The sequence below is a fragment of the Felis catus genome, chromosome B2, assembly GCF_018350175.1.
Source record: "Felis catus isolate Fca126 chromosome B2, F.catus_Fca126_mat1.0, whole genome shotgun sequence".
NCBI classification, from domain to species: Eukaryota; Metazoa; Chordata; class Mammalia; order Carnivora; family Felidae; genus Felis; species Felis catus.
This window is the reverse complement of record NC_058372.1, coordinates 577,381-597,698: the sequence shown is the minus strand read 5'-3', so window position 1 is coordinate 597,698 and position 20,318 is coordinate 577,381. Positions and strand designations below refer to the sequence as shown.

At 41.4% G+C, this 20,318-nt stretch overlaps 1 protein-coding gene across 1 annotated transcript; it reads right to left on the bottom strand.

The window, feature by feature from the left end:
* Positions 1–266: 266 nt before the first annotated feature.
* LOC101080711 (olfactory receptor 5V1-like) lies at positions 267–4,548 on the bottom strand. The gene has a single exon (XM_045057019.1). It carries the CDS (start codon positions 4,438–4,440, stop codon positions 3,427–3,429), a length of 1,014 nt encoding a protein of 337 aa, XP_044912954.1. The 5' UTR covers positions 4,441–4,548; the 3' UTR covers positions 267–3,426.
* Positions 4,549–20,318: the final 15,770 nt, after the last annotated feature.

The window sequence follows — 20,318 nt, the reverse complement described above, 5'->3', positions numbered from 1 at the left end:
GATTCCCTTCTTCCAGACCCCACACCTTATGCTGTAGGTAAAGGAGTAGACTATGGGCTCACTTCCAGGAAGTTGTGAACTTGGTTAGGCAAAGAGCCTAAACCCCTGACCAACTAAATAACATATGTTGCATACCTGTATTGTTTTATTTTTTAAACTTTTTTTAACTCATTTTTTGAGAAACAGACACAGAGTGCAAATGGGAGAGGGGGGAAAAGAGGAGAGAGAGAATCCCAAGCAGGCTCCTCACTGACAGCACAGAGCCTGAGGTGGGGCTCGAACCCACAAACCGCCAGATCATGACCTGAGCCAAAGTCAGACACTTAACTGACTGAGCCACTCAGGCACCCCTGTATTGTTATCTTTTAAATGTATGTGCTTGAGACTAATACAAAATTAGTTCATTAAAATATGTTACTGGGGAAAAAAAGAAAAATTAACAAGCTTTCAGTAGATAATATTATTACACAAAATCATTTATGTTCCTATATTTCTATACACCAGCAACAAACAGCTGCGAAATCAAATTTAAAGAAGAGAACCAGAAGCAAGAGCATAAACACAAACCATAAAATATTTTGGAATGAATTTCACCAAAACGACACGGAAGGATCTCCACACTGAAGACTAGAAATCAGTGCTGAAGAATTTAAAAAGCACAAGTAAATGGAGAGATAAAACATGCTAATGTGCATCACGTAACCTAAACTGGGATGACGTGGATCCCAAGGGGGTAGACATTGGCTCTTGGGATACAAAAAAATTCTTAGATGTCACAATGACTCATGTCCCTCCAAAGGCCACAGTCCATGAACAACTACACAGTATATCTGAGATATGAAAATGTCATGGGGATGGGATGATTAGGGGGGAATAGGGTAAAGCCACCTTAGGGGGATAATTTCAAAAGATCAGCAAACACTGCTCTATATAAAGTCTCTCCAAATTGATCTATACTTTCAATGCTTATAAAACTCCAGCAGGCTTTTGAGTAGAAATTGATAAATTGGTTTTAAAATTGATTTGTAAATACAAAGATACTTGGAATGACCCAAACATTCTTGGAAAAGAACAAATTGGAGTATTTAAACACCTACCTCAAGACTAACTACAGAGCTACAGTAAGCCTGACCTGACTATGTGGGGTCAGTAGATGAATAGATCATGGGGCCAAAAATAGAAGAACTTGTGTGGGAGAGAAAGAGTGAAAATCAGCTTGAAATGATGAAGGAGAAAGCAGCCTTGCCATTATTCATGCCGAAGGGCAGACACGGATATGCCACCTGCAAAGTCAGCAGGGCATACAGGAGCATTTCAGGGGACGGCTGCTTTCTTCTCAGGAGCACCCAGATTTACTATGCCATCTCTGGCTGGGGCACCTAACTGCTAAACAGGCCTGGCCACAGGAGAGCACCGAGCCTCTTGTAAATTCCTGCTTCTCCCAAACCCTTCTCCACAGCCACCCCATTTAGAAATCACCCCCGCTTCCCGTAGACCCTGCTCAGATTTCTTCAGATGGGAACCACATCTTACCAATGACACTTGCTTCCTTTCTGTGGTCAAGTGTGATGCATACTGGTTGCTCTGGAGGGCCCTCCCTCACTGCAAATCAGTAAATCTGATTTTTGTCAGACTACAGGTTACACCTGGTGGTCTTTGGCTGGCTAAGCTTAAATAGAACAACATAAAGCATCCACATAGAACAAGATATATGTGCCTGATTAACTTTTACCAAGGTGTCAAGATAATGCAAGGTGGAAATGGTAGTCTTTTCTGCAAGGTGTGTGGCAATAACGCAACAAAACACGGGTATGTTTTCAGAACAAAAATAACCCTCAACATTACATCAACAATTAATTTGAGTTGGATCATAGACCTAAATATAAAAGCTACAGGAAAGTACTTTGTGGTTCTATGGTGGGTGAAGATGTCTTAGAGTACAAAAACCCAAAGAACTAACAGTCAAGGAAAGAAAAATATGATGACCAATTGGAATTCATCAAAAGTAAACATCTTTGCTTTTTAAAAGACACTATAAAGGAAAATGGAAAGCAAGCCATAGATGAGGAATTGGATGAAATAACTGGGAATATGAATCCTGAGCCCTGAGTGGGGAAGGGTTATTCAGAGTTTCTAAAGGAGATAAGGTTGTAAGAAGACAGTTGCTAGAACACCAAACACACAGGCTGCAGACAGTCATCAGATGAAGACAGGGGGTCTGCACAGAGGCTCGGTAGGAGAGGGCCGCAGAAGGGAGAGGTGCGCAGGGACAGGTGGCCAGCACAGGCACTCCACCAACACCAGACAGGACACAGATGGGGAATCAGGACACCGGCTAGAGGCGTGAGCCACTCATAGGAGCAGGAGAAAGGTGAGGGATGGTGGCCCCTCCACCCTGAGCCTCTTCTCCCCACCTGCCAGCCCCCTACTCCCTACGTTGCAAGTGGCTTCTTCTCCCCACCTCCAAGCCTCTGTCCTTATCTGTCATTTTCTCTCCCTTTCCTGTATTTCTTTCCTGCACCATTTTGCCTGCCCACGTGTCTTGCCTTCATGTCTGTCCCCTACGTGGTGATAACACAGAAAAAGCAGAAAGTTAGTACCTTCACTTTTAACACATGTAATTCCTACTCTCTTGTCTAACTATAGCTACTATGCAGCAAAGAGTTTCTATTCCCCCCAAAATCTGCAGTTACCTTTCTGTATACTTTTCTCTGATTCCGTGTTCTAAACTTTAGATAAAGATTTCCTGAATTCAAAGTACCTTACAATATAGCGAACTGCTGTGGGGGCTTATTTCTAGAAAAAATCCTTTAGCATATCCCGCTTCTGGGACAGAGTAAGGAATGTAAACTGGAATTGAGAAACCATGACTATCTTCTTTCCAGCATGAATATGAATGGTCACGGACCCATGCAGCTGGTGGCTCACACAGCACTGTCAAAACCGCTGTAATGTGAACTCGGTGCCCTGGTTACAACGCTTTCTTAAGAAGAACCTAATACAGAAAGAAGAGCCAAAAGCATGACTTAAGTAATAGGAAGGGAAATATAACGAACACATAAGGAGCATTAGGAGAAAGTGTTTCACATTCCTCAACATGTAAGAGGTCGTACCAAAAGGAAGGAAGTAACAGGACGTGATGTCCACCAAGCACATATTGCGTGAAAGAGTGGCATCGTCTTTAGGATGAAGGATTTGGGAATGGACAGTCTCACGAAGAAGAAAAGATCTAAAAAGAGCAACATCTATGTCTCTCCCACAGGACTAGCTGAAGCTCAAGAATATGGTCACTAAGGCTTCAGTGTGTCAGCTGGTCACTCTCTGTCCCCAGGCTGCAGTGAACTTGTAGGTTGAGTTTCAGTACAGACAGCTGCTGGGAAAAGCTAATTATCTGATACAAGAATATTGGTTACAGGTGAGTGAAAGTTACATCTCAAAAGAAGGGATCGGTGGCTTCCACCTTCTCCCCAACACCTTCACGGCCCCTTTGATGTCCTTATTCCTCAGTGTGTAAATTACAGGGTTTAGCATGGGGGTAATGACACTGTATAACACAGAGATTAGTCTGTCTTTCTCCAGTGAGTATGTTGAGATGGGCCGCACGTATGTGAAGATGGCACTGCCATAGTACAGAAGGACAATGACCAGGTGCGAGGCACAGGTGGCAAATGCCTTTTGCCTCCCCTCTGAGGAGCGGATCCTCAAGATGGTAGAGATAATATAGAGGTAGGAGAGGACGATACCCAAGAAAGGCGCCCACCCAATGAAGACCCCAATGGACAGCAATGCCAACTCATTGACAGAAGTGTCCCCACAAGACAACAGCAGCAAAGGGGGGATGTCACAGAAGAAATACTGAATCTGGTTGTTGCCACAGAAGGGCAGGTGGAAGGTCAGTGCTGTGTGCACCACTGAGTTGAGGAAACCCCCAGTCCAACACGAGGCGGCTAAGCGGCCATACTGGGCCCTGTTCATAATCACTGAGTACCGTAGAGGTTTGCAGATTGCAATGTAACGGTCATACGCCATGGCTGCCAGGAGGAGACACTCTGATCCCACGAAGAAAATAAATGCAAAAAGCTGTGCCATGCAACCTAAATAGGAAATGCTCTTCTTCGCTGACAGGAGATGCACCATCATCTGGGGGACGTTGGTGGTGGTGTAGCAGATGTCAAGAAAGGCCAAATTCCTCAGAAAATGATACATGGGGGTGTGTAGATGTGGATCAGCCACAGTCACCAGGATAATGAAGATATTTCCTCCCAAAGTACACATATAGGTCAGAAAGAAGATGGTAAAAAGTAAAAATTGTAAATCAGTTAGATCAGAGAATCCCAAAATGATGAATTCAAAGAGAACTGTTTGATTCTTTCCTTCCATGCCGCTGCCTGGTTTCCTTTTGGGGATTGGGCAAAAAGAAACACTGACTGCAGTAATCATGTACTGCAGCAGCAATGGTCTGCAAAACAAGAGAAGGGTGTTACAGAGGACAGTCAGCCTAATGACTTCAGATTCCAGCCCAGAACGGCAGCGTCCTCCAGAGCTCAAACCTACCACCACACACAGACATAAGTGTATCCAGTGTTTCCCTTGTAAATAAAACCTCAAACATACACAACACAGACAGCATTTAATTAGAAAGAAACACCATAAGGGGCACCATACATCTTAAGAGCCCTGTGTTAACAGTAACGGGTCAGGTCCACCTGCATCGTCTCAGTGAGCTGTGAACACAGTGTGTGCAAGTCTCCAGACAAAACCCTTCATTTCTCCACTAAAACCCTTTACTGGTGATTTGGGTTGTGTCCTCCTAAGCAATTTTCGGTGCATAAATATTTTTTAAAATCATTTATTAATTTTGAGAGACGGAGACAGAGCATGAGTGGGTGAGGGGCAGAGAGAGGGACATAGAATCCAAAGCAGGCTCCAGGCTCTGAGCTTTCAGCACAGAGCCTGATGCGGGGCTCAAACCCACAACCTTGAGATCGTGACCTGAGCCGAAGTCAGACGCCTACCCAACTGAGCCAGCCAGGCGGCCCACGGTGCATAAATATTTAAAACAAGGCTCAGAAAGTACATGTTCTAACCTGCTTTTTCCTCAAACGCCATATTGTCATGACTTCCCAGGAGTATAAATATTGTCCCGAATCATGATATTTGAGTTATATACAGGTCTTCATATAAGTACAGCAAGCTTTTCATATATCCACCCTTATTAATGGATATTTATATTGTTTTCTTTATTTAATTTGTTATGATAAGTTTAGTAATAACCACATTGAATTAGAATCCCTGAATTTTGGGTTAGGTTACCTATATTTTAAAAAACTTTCCAAGAGATTCATTCCAATAAATTAGAGACTGAGTAATCTGAAAATTTGAAGAGCCATTTGGCTAATGCAGGATTCAGCGTCCATATGGACAGTCACCACAGGAGCCACATGGAGAGGGTCTTGTGTCCATGTGGACAGTCACAGCAGAACCCACACAGAGGGGGCACTCGTGTCCACACGGACAGTCACGTTCCAGTTTCTAGATGAAAACACTGAGTCTCAGCGAAATAAATGTCTGACAGAGTTATATAGCCATTGGGTGGAGAAGAAAGACAGTTTTATCTTTCTCGAGCTAATATACTTTCAACTGAGTGTCTAAAAATTAATTTCCCTTAACTGATGAGAACAGAATATTCTCTAAAAATACTTTTAATGTGGTTTATATTCATACACTTGGATTATTTTCATTAGTTTCAAACTTTTTATGGCTTATATCTCTATTAATGGTGATATACTATCTGTAGTGTCTTGATGATTGAATCTAACTGGTACTAATCGTCTGGTCTTTTACTTGAATATGTTTATTTGAACACTGGCTCTCAGTAGAGTTGTTATTTCCTGGCCCAGCTGTACATTAATTGAATGTTTGTAATCATGCTATTAAAGAATACTGTTCTAGACTTTGTCAGTTAATAAAAGCCCTTGGTAAAATTCAAATGGTTACACAAAGAATCCCTTAGTTCAAAAGGCTCAAGTTCTAATTCAAGAATTAGTTTTGCAGTTTGATATCAGAAGCAAATTATAGGATCTAAAGAGAGAAGTAAACTGTTGAGGAGTGAAGGGGGTACTGGGTCTTTATTCAAACAGCACTGCTTTGGCCATCCTGTGCCCGCGTGCCAGGTTGCTGGTGCTATTGTTTTCACTGCAGGCTCCTCTCCCTGTGAACTACTCTGGACATTTCCACAAGAGTGAGAACATGCCGGATAAAGGCTTAAATTTCCCTGAAGTCTCCAGGACAACTTTGTTCCATCAACAAAAGAATCCCTAAGCCCTGGTCCCTAGTCTGTCTTTTCTCTCATCCCTAAACTCTGCCTACACTTATTTTTGTAGCCCTGCCTCCTACTTCTGAGGATAAATTAGGCCAACCTGCTAGGCTAACCCACCCTGCTCATTTTATTCAACAACTATGTTTTGAGAAACTACTCTCTGCCGGGCCTGGTGGTTTGTGCTAAAAATGAAAAGATGAACAAAGCGGAATTTGACCATACCTTCAGGAGAATGCATATTGGGGTTATAAATTTACCAAAGAGTTTTTTTTTAAATATAGTAAAAACTGTAATAATTGATTCAAAGGAAAACAGCATAAGGTCCACCCTGGTCCAGAGATGTCATCAAAAAACTTCCCTGACAAAACATGGATTGAAATGTCAGGTATGAGCAGGGGTTAGGCAGGTCAAGGTGACTTGGGTGTGAAGTCTGGAGGCTGGAGGCAGCATGAAGCTGGGAGGCCCAGGAGCCCAGAATGAGGAGGAGGGCCAGGAGGGCCAGGAGGCGCTCGGGTGGGGTTGGAGTCATTCAGGATCTAACGGCAGAAGGAGAATAATTCAGGGACCAGAGATGTCCATGTTCCGGAAGGCCCTTCTGGCCGCTGAATGGACAATGGACTGGAAGGGGGAGTAGTGGACAGAACAAGGTCACTGTTTCAGTTGTCCAGATAGGAGGTGATAGTATTTCAGACTATAGTGGTAAGGACTGAGTCAGAGGGAAAAGAGGCAATGGAGGGATATTAGGAGACACAATTTGTGAATTTGGGATACAAAGACAGTGAATTAGGAACAATAATCGCCATGGACATACACGGACTGACCAGTGGCTCCACAAGCCTTAAAGCCTCTCATTCTGACACCAAACACAAAAGCCCATGAAATAGCACATCATGCCCATGTTACAAGCCCATATTTTAAAAAAAAATAAGCTTCAGAGAGATTAAATAATTTGCCTAAAGTTACACAGATATACATTTCAGTTAGCGACCTTGAGGACTGTGCTGTGCTGACCTAGGTTCCTGGTTTGAGCGACTACATGGGTGGCAGGGTCAGTGACCAGCACAAGGAAAGCTGGAAGGGGCCTGGCTCCAAGGGAAAATCGTGGGTTCAGTGTCAGCTGTGTGGTGTTTGAGGAAACTTTGAGATAATGCACGGAAATACGTCAGAGAAATAGTGATTGTCTTGGACAAAAGGAAAAGTGGTCCTAGAGGGACAAGCTCTAATAGGTCAGTATGACACGGTTGGTGTGGATGGGACAGCGGGGAGCAGGGAGTGAGCACTGGCTTCCAGAACTCATGGGCTGGATAAAGCAGCAGCAAACCGGGATGGGGAGGAAGGAGGAGAAAGACAGGAAGAAATACAGGCAGTTCCTTGATTTCAGTTAATGCATGACAACGGCACTGCCATCACAGGACCAACTTTCCTGCCAGACCAGCCTTCGAGGAAGGTTTCCCTGCTGGAAACCCACATCCCACACAGCACAGGTCTAGGGAGGGAACAGGAGTCAGCAGACAGAAGGGCTTGCACCACCCCAGCCCCTTCCCCAGGTCTTCTCCCTCACCACCCTGTCATCTGGGTCCCCAGGCTTGTCTGCCCCACAATCATCTGGTCCCCCAACCATGTCCTTCCCAGCCCCATGTGCTGGGTGAGCTGTCCTGCAGGGGCGGGTGACATAATTCACACAGTGCTCCGCCCTGACAGGACCACCTGGAAACCACAGTATCTTTTCTTTAGTTTTTCAGGATCCACCCTTTTCATCATTTGCATCTACTGAGCCCAGCTGTCCTTCCTCCTGCCCCATTTCTATCCGCCAATCTTCATTTCCTCAAAGCTCAGCTCAAAGGTGACTGTTTCCTTCCACTGAAAATTATATTTCCCCCTTCCTGAGAACTACGGGCTTCTGTTAAGATCTCAACTACACCCTGAGTGTATTTGTGTGATTTATGTCATCTACATGGCCATAATCCTGGGGGACACTTGTCCTGTTTTACTCATCTGTTTCCTCACAGGTTACTTGGGGATGCAGTGGTTTCACATTGGGTAATGGATCACCACTGTGGGAATGCCAGGCACTCCAGCAGAATTTCCAAGAAAAAAAAAAGAGAGAGAGAGAGAGTTCCTTCTCTTCCTTACATATTCATAAAGCTGTAGAACTTAGAAAAAAGGTTTCACATCTGCCAAATCATTTTATTCCCATATAGTCATGAGTTATTGTTGAGGAAACTAAAAATGACAGAAGATAACTAATGCTTTTAAGCTCACACAGTTAGCAAACTAGAAAAAAAAAGAATTACCCTTCCTCCAAATCTGGAACAATGTCCCCTGGGTGGCACTCAAGTCACTTTGCAGGTGACACCGTGGGTGTGGATCGGCCCCAGCACGGACGAGACCACGGGTCATAATTCTCCAGGTGGAGCACAGATATTTCACACAGACTTACAGGAAAACATCTCTTCCCTCTCTTATCCAAGACGAAGAAATCTGGCATAATACAAGAAAAAAAAATAAACGTTTCAGGGGTTCACAGCACACCAAGGTCTCAAGGATGACCACTGAGGACCCATAAAGAATTGCCCTCAGAAAATCCATGAGAAAGTCCCGACTCCCTTGCTTCCTTCTAACGGACTCGGTGCGTCTTCATTAGACAGAGTTCTCAAAACAGGAACCTTAGAAATACAGTGTTAACTGGCCAGAATTATCAAAGTATATTATCCGATCCCTTACTTACAACTGATATCACACAGCAAACACAGAAACTGCTGAGCACTGCGAGGGCCTCAGAAATAATACCCAGCACGCAGGGACACGTGAGAGAGTCTGCTTGTGATGAACCCAGGCAGGGCGTGTTTCTGACACTTGTCCACAGTACGTGGCACTTTAGTCTCTTCTCTATTTTCGCAGAATAAAGACACTACCTTTTATTTAATAAGGAAGCAGCAAACCAGTAGAGGGACCTTCTGAGTGATATCAAGTCACCCGAAAGGAAGGAAGCCCCTGGTTCGCACACAGTCAGCCTCTGTCCTCCCTGGGCTCATCACACTCCCCTTTCCACCGTCTCTCACCCCAGAGCAAGGCATGGGGGAGCGTGTCTTCAACAGAAGAGGAGATCTAGGTGGGGAATTAGAGAACACTTACTCGCCCGTGATGGAAAACACGCCAAAGGAGTGAAGGTTACCATTCAGACTCAGAATGTGCCATGGACCTGCTTTTATGAGCACAAGGAGTGGCGATAATGATGGCCCCGGGAGACCGAATGAGGGGTCTTGTACCTGAGTGTCTCCTCGGTCCCCGAGGGCCAGTGCAGCGCGCGGGAGCGGATGCGCAAGCCTGTGACCCTTGATGCAGAAGATCCCATATCTTGCGGGGCCCCTTCCAGAGCCTTGGAGATACACCACCGGGACCTCTGGGCACAAGTCCTGAGACACACTCGCGGTGATTCCTGCCGCGGAGGCTCCATCCAGCAGCTCTGCTTCCGTCATAGGCCTGCTTCAGGACATCTCATGAGGAATCAGAACGCTCCTCTCGGCCCCAGCTGACCAGTGAGAAGTTTCTTGCATCCCTTCCCCACCAGCCGAGGATATGCAGCTCGCTACTTCCTTGTCACTTTGCCACAGCGCAGAATATCAGCCTCGGGCACTAAGATCCCAGGCAGATAATACAATCTTTTTCTCTGCTGACTTAAGGAGAAGCAGCCTCATTTCCTTCTGGAGCTGGGGAGGCTTATACAGCACACCCAGTCTCACCAAGGAAAGTTAACACACAGATGAACTCTGCAGCCACTGAATCAGTTCATTAAATATCCACTTCTTTGCAAGTTGGGCAAAAGTTGGTGATGTAGAACTTTACTTTTGGTAGATTTGCTCGTTGGCTTTGAGATCCCAGCTGAAACAGAGACGTCACACCCTAACATCTTGTAAGACACACAGCACATTGTGCTAAAAAGCTTTTTTAATAAAATTGATTGAGGAACAAAAATGTCTGGAGACCACTTCTCCCTCCCAATCCACATGTTATGATGTTAAGCCATTTTCAAAGCAATTAGGTTCCTGACACCACCATGATGACTGTAGAATATAATCCCATCATTCCGAAATCTGTCCCATCATTATGTATCACACACTTTATCACTCTGGGAAGCTAGAGACCATCATCTGGCCCGGACTCACCTCGTGCGAAGGGAAGTGCCCTGACAGCACAGTGAAGCTTTCAGGAAAGTGTAAATTGCACAGAATTGGTCTTCACAACTCTACCATTTCCCCCAGAGATACGTGTGCCGTCCACAGCAGCACACCAGGCTCCGTACACGTCCTTGTTGTGACCTGCCTTACTCAGGTCACCAGCAGTCTTGAACATCTCCGTGAAGACATTGCTTCCTCAGCCATTCAGGTTTTCTCTCCTCTCAACCTGCCTCTGTTTACCCTTCCTACATATTCTTGATTAAGTTTCCCACCTTTTCTTATTCCCTTGTAGGACTTCCTTATTTGTATAGGACATCATCAGTCACTTATAAATCTTAGTGTTTGCAAATAACTTCTAGTCATCTACTATCTGTGTGTTAACTGTATAATGTCTTTAATAGAAACAAACCTTTGATTGGGTCACGATAAAATCTGTGATTTCTCAGGTTCTGGGTTGTGCATTTTGAGGCTTGTTTAGGAAGTTTTTCCTCATGCTAGGTCACAAATATATTCTCTTATACTTTTATATTAACTTCATAGTTTTCAAATTTAAATTTTTGTTTTTAACCCATTCTTCTTACACAGTTCATCTTTTTTTTACAGACTGGAAGTTAGAAATCTAATTTTAGTTTTCTGCATTTAGTGATCTGGTTTTTCCAAAGTCCTCCCAAACTTTCTCCATTTGTTGTAGTTCCATGATTAGTATTCATTCTGTCTCCACACAGATACCTGGCTGTCTCTGAGATCTCTGCCCCACGGGACTTTTGTTTCTGAACCAAGAACATGATTTTCTATTAATAGGCCTTATAATATGTCTTACTGTCAGGTTGGACAATTCTTCCTTTAATTTTTTTTTTCATATTCAAAAATTACCCTCATACAATATTTAGAAGTTTAAGTTCATTGTATCAACTTATAAATTATGTAGGAGAAAACTGACATATTTTAATGTGTCTCTAGCCAAAGACACATAGTAACTTAATTTATGTAAATATTTTTTAAAGTTTTAATTAGATTCCAGTTAGTTAACATACAGTGTAATATCAGTTTCAGGTATAGAATTTAGTGATTCAACACTTCCATACAACACTCAGTGCTCATCCCAGCAAGCGCTCTCCTTAATCTCCATTACCTATTTCATCCCATCCCCTACCTCCCCTCTGGAAACCACCAGTGTGTTCTCTGTAGTTAAGAATCTCTTTCTTGGTTTCTCTCTTTTTCCCACTTTGCTTGTTTCTTTTGTTTCTTAAATTCAAGATATGAGTGAAATCTTGTGATATTTGGCTTTCTCTGAGTTTTTTCATTTAGCATAATATACTCCAGTTCCATCTACATTGTGGAAAAGATTTCATTCTTTTTCAACACCAAGTAATATTCCATTATATATCTAATGGAATACACACACACACACACACACACACACACATACACACACACCATGTCTTTATCCATTCATCAGTCAATGGGCATTTGGGCTGTTTCCATAATTTGGCTGTTGTCAGTAGTGCTGCTATAAACATTGGGGTGCCTGTGCCCCTCAAACAGGCACTCCTATATCCTTTGGATAAATATATAGTAGTGCAATTGCTGTGTTGTAGGATAGTTCTATTTTAATTTTTTGAGGAACCTCCACACTGTTCTCCAGAGTGGCTGTATCAGTTTGCATTCCCATCAGCAGTGCAAAAGGGTTCCTCTTTCTCCACATCCTTGCTAACATCTGTTGTTGTTTGAGTTGTTAATTTTAGCCACTCTGCCAGGTGTGAGGTGGTATCTCATCCTCGTTTTGATTTGTATTTCCATGATGAGTGATTTTGAGCATTTTTTCATGTTTCTGTTAGCCATCTGGATGTCTTCTTTGGAAAAGTGTCTGTTCATGTCTTCTGCCCATTTCTTAACTGGATATTTGTTTTTTGGGTGTTGAGTTTGGTAAGTTCCTTATAGATTTTGTATACTAACCCTTTATCAGATTTGCTATTTGCAAATATCTTCTCCTATTCCATCGGTTGTATTTTAGTTTTCATTGTTAATTTGCTGTGCAGAAGCTTTTTATCATGATGAGGTCCCAATAGTTAATGTTTGCTTTTGTTTCCCTTGCCTCATAAGAACTATCTAATAAAGCTGCTGTGGCTGAGATCAAAGAAGTTACTGCCTATTTTCTCCTCCAAGATTTTGATGGTTTCCTCTCTCACATTAGGTCTTCATCCATTTTGAATTTATTTTTGTGTATGGTGTAAAAAAAACTGGTCCATTTTTATTCCTTTTATACAAATCTTTCCTCATGCCAGTTCAAACAGTTTAATACTTTGTCCATAGAATTCTATGTATCTCTAATAAATTAATTCTGTATGCTATATAGATTTTATTGCTAATATCAGTTGCATCTTCTCTCTACTATATCATTATCCAGAAATTTTGGTGAACTCTCTTCTTAGTCTATTGATTCTCTTTGATTTCTAGAGAGTTCATGGCACATATAAAGTCTCATCTCTTTTTCATCATTACATAACAAGTTTCTGGATCTCGCCTGATAGGATGGACTAATATTGGCAAAGAAACAGCAATGGTAGTGAACACCTAACCCTACAGGAAAGCATCTGTAGTTTCTCCATTACAGGTGATTGCTCTGGTTTGTTCACATGTAACACTTAGTAACTGTATGAAATTCCCTTTTATTATTACTTTGGTAGAGTTTTGGAGTCATAAACACATGCTGACCTTTATCAAATGCTTTTTGTGTGACAAGTAAAACAACTGTAACTTTTGTTCTTTGCAGGCTACTGATGTGTTGATTGACACTGACAGATTCTAATGTTGAGCACAGATCCCCTCTGCTGAAGTATTACTCTCATTAGAAAGTGAGCCATCCTCTCTTTCCAGAGCAGCCAGAGGCCAGTGACTGACTGACCTAGGATGGCAAAGGCTGGCTCCCTGCCTTGATGTGAAACTGATGCTACCATGAAATTTGTATGCAGGTCTCCTCAGGGACAAGACCAATGCTTGCATCACCCTTGCTTAGCTTTCCTACTCTGCCTTGCCTCCCTCACTCCACTCCTGCTAAGAGCTCATGTCAGAATCTGCTTCTGGGAGACTGACTGAAGATGGTGTATGGGAAGGAGCCAAGATGCAGAACAGCATGGAAGCTTTTTGTCTGTCTTGTGTCCATGAAATACAGCCAGACCAACACTGAACCATCCTACACACCTAGAAAACTGATTGCAGGATTAACACAACAATCTGCACAACCTGAACCACAGAATTCAGCAGGTACGCAGCGTGGAGAGCTGAACTTGAGAAGCGAGAAGCCACGAAAGGTAGGGAACTACTTTTGCAGGTGGAGAGAGGACGGAGACTGGGGGGTGGGAGAAGGAGCATACGGGAAAGGCACCCATCCCCAAAAACAGCTGGAGAGAAAGTGGAAAACTGGAAACAGCTGCAGGGACTAAACTAAAAAGGGACAAAGGAGAACGGAGAAATGAGAGGGTTTAAATTCCATTAAGACTGTAAGCAAGGGGAGGACAAAGGAAGCAATTCCACAGCTCAATACCTGGAGGTGCTCTGGTGGGAAGGGCGAATCCCCAGAAACAGAGTGGGGTCTGGGAGGATATGGGGCCACACGAGGTAAAGCAGTTCCACTGCTGGAAGGACATTTGGTAGAGACTGTTGAAGCCAGCCGGTCCCAGCAGACCCCAGAAGGCGGCCACATTTGCTGGTGCTGGGGCAAGGTAGTTAAGGGTGAAGCCTGGTGCCTGATGTGTGTTATCATTTTCCATAATCCCTGAAACACTGATGCTACACTGTCTCGTGAACATTTTCTGGGATGGGCTGGCACCTGGCTGCAGTCTCAGGGCACCGGCAACAATCCAGGGTGTACCCTGGGTGCAGCCAATATTTGGCCATTGCTCACTCAGCCATTGCTCAGTGAGACCCTCCCACAGAGGGGCAGAATGGGTCAAAGCCGCAGCCCTTCAGAAGTAAGGGGCTGGGGAAAATAGCCACATCTGAGACAAAACTTGGGAGAGAGGTACTACCTGGGGCCTGGTCACAGAGAGTGAAAAAGCAGGAAGTGTATGAGAGCTGAAGACAGAGGATGGGTGCACGATTGCCAATCAGGGAGAACAGACTGGGTAGCAGGGTGGCACCATTTTCACCACTCCCACACATGCGCATACACACCTACGGGCACTGCAACAATCCACCCCAGTGGTCTAGCAGGGCCATATAGTAGAAAGCAGAGCTGTTACACTGAGCCCTGCCCAACTGGGCCAACTTCACTCTTCAAGAACACAAGTCTCACTGCCGACTTAATTTATGGACTATAAAGAGCTACGTAGACTGACTTCTAGAGGAAAAAGAAACAATTTCAGTCCTACTTCAATCTGTTAGCAGGTTCATCTATTCAATTTTCTTTCTTTTTTTTTCTTTTTCTCTTTTACAATTCTTTTCTTTTTCTTGAATACAGAAAGAGAAAAAATTCATTTTTATTTTCAAATTTATTAAAAATATCTTTCTTTAATTTTATTACTATATTTTTTACTTTTGTGTAAATTTTTAAAACTTCTACTTTACTTCCATCATTTTATTTTAGTCTACTTCAGTGTATTCACCTTTTCAAATTTTCAAACAATTTCCTTTTTTTTTTCTTTTCCTTTCTTTTCCTTTTTTTCTCTTTTCCATTTCCTTTCTTTTTTGTGAATACAGTAAGAGAAAAACTTCATTTTTACTTTCAATTTCTATTAAAAATATTATTTAATTTTCATTACTATATTTTTTGCTTTTATGTAATTTTTTTGAAATTCTAATTTACTTCCGTCATTCTATTTTAGTCTACTACAATGTATTCACTTTTTAAAATTTTCAAACAATTTCTTTTTTATTTTTTTATCTTTTTCTCTTTTTCGTTTATTTTTTACTAAATACAGAAAAAGAAAAATTCACATTTATTAACTTTTATTTAAAATGTTTTCCTTTAATTTTTTTCTACTATATTCTTTACTTTTGTGTATATTTTTTCAAGTTCTATTTAATCCCCATAATCACATTTTAGTCTACTTCAGGGTATTCATTTTTTCAAATTCTCAAATGGTTTTCTTTTGTTTTTCTCTGCCTCCGTTTTTTTTTTCTCTAATCTATGAAACCACTTTTACCACCCAGACCAAAACACACCTAGGATCTAGCATCATCTATTCGATTTGTGTGTGTGTGTATGTGTGTGTGTGTGTGTGTTTAATTTTTAATTTTAATATTTTTTCATTTTAATTTTTTTAATTTCAATTTTTCTACCTCATTAATTCCTTTTCTCCCTTCAAAATGACAAAACAAAGGAATTCACCCCAAAAGAAAGAGCATGAAGAAACGACAGCCAGGGATTTAACCAACACAGACACAAGCAAGATGTCTAAACCAGAATTTAGAATCATGGTAATAAGAATACTAGCTGGAGTCGAAAATAGATTAGAATCCCTTTCTGCAGAGATAAAAGAAGTCAAAAATAGCCACAATGAAATTAAAAATGCTATAACTGAGCTGCAATCACAGATGGCTGCAGTGGCAGCAAGGATGGACGAGGCAGAACAGAGAATCAGCGACATAGAGGACAAACTTGTAGAGAATAATGAAGCAGAAAAAAAGAGGGAGATTAAGGCAAAAAGACATGATTTAAGAATTAGAAAAATCAGTGACTCATTAAAAAGGAACAACATCAGAAACATAGGGGTCCCAGAGGAGGAAGAGAGAGAAATAGGGGTAGAAGGGTTATGGGAGCAAATCATAGCAGAAAACTTTCCTAACCTGGGGAAAGACACAGACATCAAAATCCAGGAAGCACAGAGGACCCCCATTAGATTCAACAAAAACCGACATCAACAAGGCATATCATAGTCAAGTTCACAAAATACTCGGGCAAGGAGAGAATCGTGAAAGCAGCAAGGGGAAAAGAGTCCCTAACCTACAAGGGAAGACAGATCAGGTTTGCAGCAGATCTACCCACAGAAACTTGACAGGCCAGAAAGGAGTGGCAGGATATATTCAGTGTGCTGAATCAGAAAAACAGACAGCCAAGAATTCTTTATCCAGTAAGGCTGTCATTCAAAATAGAAGGAGAGATAAAAAAAAGTTTCCCAGACAAACAAAAATTAAAGGAGTTTGTGACCACTAAACCAGCCCTGCAAGAAATTTTAAGGGGGGATTTCTGAGGGGAGAAAAGATGAAAATATAAATATATATATATATATATATACATATATACATATACATAAATAAATAAATATCAGAAGCAACAAAAGATTAGAAAGGACCAGAAAACACCACCAGAAACTCCAACTCTACAAGCATCATAATGGCAATAAATTCATATCTTTCAGTACTCACTCTAAACATCAATGGACTCAATCCTCCAATCAAAAGACATACGGTAACAGAATGGATAAGAAAACAAGATCCATCTATATGCTGTTTACAAGAGACCCACTTTAGACCTAAAGACACCTTCAGATTGAAAATAAGGGGATGGGGAACCATATATCATGCTAATGGTCAACAAAAGAGAGCTGGAGTGGCCATACTTATATCAGACAATCTAGACTTTAAAATAAAGACCATATCAAGAGATGCAGAAGGGCATTATATCATAATCAAGGGGTCTATAGACCAAGAAGACCTAACAATTGTAAGCATTTCTGTGCCAAATGTGGCAGCACCCAAATATATAAATCAATTAATCACAAACATAAAGAAACTCATTGATAGTAATACCATTATAGAAGGAGACTTCAACACCCCACTCACAACAATGGACACATCATCTAATCAAAAAATCAACAAGAAAACAATGGCTTTGAATGACACACTGGATCAGATGGACTTCACAGATATATTCAGAACATTTCATCCTAAAGCAGCAGAATATACATTCTTCTCCAGTGCACATGGAACGTTCTCCAGAATAGACAACGTAGTGGGACACAAATCAGCCCTAAGTAATTACAAAAAGATCGAGATCATACCGTGCATATTTTCAAACCACAATGCTATGAAACTCAAAATCAACCACAAGAAAAAATTTGGAAAGGTAGGAAATACTTGGAGACTGAAGACTATCCCACTAAAGAATGAATGGGCTAACCAAGCAGTTAAAGAGGAAATGAAAAAGTATATGGAAGTCAATGAAAACAATAACACCACAACCCAAAACCTCTGGGACGCAGCAAAGGCGGTCATAAGAGGAAAGTATATACCAATCCAGGCCTTCCTAAAGAAGGAAGAGAGATCTCAGATACACAACCTAACCTTATGCCTTAAGGAGCTGGAAAAAGAACAAATAACACCCAAACCAGCAGAGGACAGGAAATAATACACATTCAAGCAGAAATTAATGCTATCGAAACCAAAAAAAACAGTAAAACAGATCAATGAAACCAGAAGCTGGTTCTTTGAAAGAATTAACAAAATTGATAAACCACTAGCCAGTTTGATCAAGAAGAAAAAGGAAAGGACCCAAATAAGTAAAATCAAGAATGAAAGAGGAGAAATCACAAACAACACAACAGAAATAAAAACAATAATAAGAGAATATTATGAGCAATTATATGCCAATAACATGGGCAATCTGGAAGAAATGGACAAATTCCTAGAAATGTATACACTACCAAAAGTGAAACAGGAAGAAATAGAAAATTTGAACAGACCCATAACCAGTAAGGAAATCGAATTAGTGATCAAGAATCTCTCAAAAAACAAGAGTCCAGGGCCAGACAGCTTTCCAGGGGAATTCTACCAAACATTTAAGGAAGAGTTAACACCTATTCTCTTGAAGGTGTTCCAAAAAATAGAAATGGAAGAAAAACATCCAAACTCTTTCTATGAAGCCAGCATTACCTTGATTCCAAAACCAGACAGAGACCCCACTAAAAAGGAGAACTATAGACCAATTTCCCTGATGAACATGGATGCAAAAATCCTCAACAAGATATTAGCCAACCAGATCCAACAATACATTAAAAAAATTATTCACCATGACGAAGAGGGATTTATACCTGGGATGCAGGGCTGGTTCAATATCCACAAAACAATTAACGAGATTCATCGCATCAAAAAGAAAGGACAAGAACCCTATGATCCTCTCAATAGATGCAGAAAAAGCATTTGACAAAATACAGCACCCTTGCTTGATAAAAACCCTCAAGAAAGTAGGGATAGAAGGATCATACCTCGAGATCATAAAAGCCATATATGAATGACCCAACGCTAATATCATCCTCAATGGGGAAAAACTGAGAGCTTTCCCCCTAAGGTCAGAACAAGACAGGGATGTCCACTCTCGCCACTGATATTCAACATAGTATTGGAAGTCTTAGCCTCTGCAATCAGACAACACAAAGAAATAAAAGGCATCCAAATCAGCCAGGAGGAGGTCAAATTTTCACTCTTTGCAGATGACATGATAACTCTATATGGAAAACCCTAAGATCCCACCAAAAAAAAAAAAAAACCTGCTAGAATTGATTCATGAATTCAGCAAAGTTGCAAGATATAAACTCAATGCACAGAAATCGGTTGCATTCCTATACATCAACAATGAAGTGATAGAAAGAGAAATCAAGGAATCGATCCCATTTACATGCACCAAAAACCACAAAATACCTAGGAATAAATCTAACCAAAGAGGTGAAAAATCTATACACTGAAAACTATAGAAAGCTTATGAAAGAAATGGAAGAAGACACAAAACAATGGAAAAACATTCCATGCTCTTGGGTAGGAAGAACAAATAATATTAAAATGTTGATAGTACCCAAAGCAATCTACATATTCAACTCAATCACTATCAAAGTAACACCAGCATTCTTCACAGAGCTAGAACAAATAATCCTAAAATTTGTATGGAACCAGAAAAGACCCCAAATAGTCAAAGCAATCTGGGGAAAAAAAAAAAAAAAACAAAGCAGGAGGCATCACAATCCCAGACTTTGAGCTATACTAAAAAGCTATAATCATCAAGACAGTATAGTACTGGCACAAGAACAGACACTCAGATCTATGGAACAGAATAGAGAACCCAGAAATGGACCCACAAACGTATGACCAACTAACCTTTGACAAAGCAGGAAAGAATATCCAATGGAATAAAGACAATCTCTTCAACAAGTGGTGCTGGGAAAACTGGACAGCGACATGCAGAAGAATGAACCTGGACCACTTTCTTACACCATACACACACACACACACAAAATTCAAAATGGATGAAAGACTTCAATGTAAGACAAGAAGCCATCCAAATCCTCGAGGAGAAAGCAGGCAAAAACCTCTTTGATCTTGGCTGCAGCAACTTACTAAATATGTCTCCAGAGGCAAGTGAAACAAAAGCAAAAATGAATATTGGGACCTCATGAAAATCACAAGTTTCTGCACAGCAAAGGAAACAGTCAGGAAAACTAAAAGGCACCCGACAGAATAGGAGAAGATATTTGCAAATGGCATATCAGATAAAGGGTTAGTATCCAAAGTCTATAAAGAACTTACCAAACTCAACACCAAAAAAACAAATAATCCAGTGAAGAAATGGGCAAAATACATGAATAGACACTTCTCCAAGGAAGACATCCAGATGGCCAACAGACACAGGAAAAGATGCTCTACATCACTCATCATCAGGGAAATACAAATCAAAACCACAATGAGATAGCACCTCACACCTGTCAGAATGGCTAACATTAACAACTCAGGCAACAACAGATGTTGGTGAGGATGCAGAGAAAGAGGATCTCTTTTGCACTGTTGGTGTCAATGCAAGCTGGTGCAGCCACTCTGGAAAACAGTATGGAAGT

Excerpts from the sequence above, each read along its gene's own strand:
- LOC101080711 (XM_045057019.1), bottom strand. The coding sequence starts at position 4,440 with ATGATTACTGCAGTCAGTGTTTCTTTTTGCCCAATCCCCAAAAGGAAA.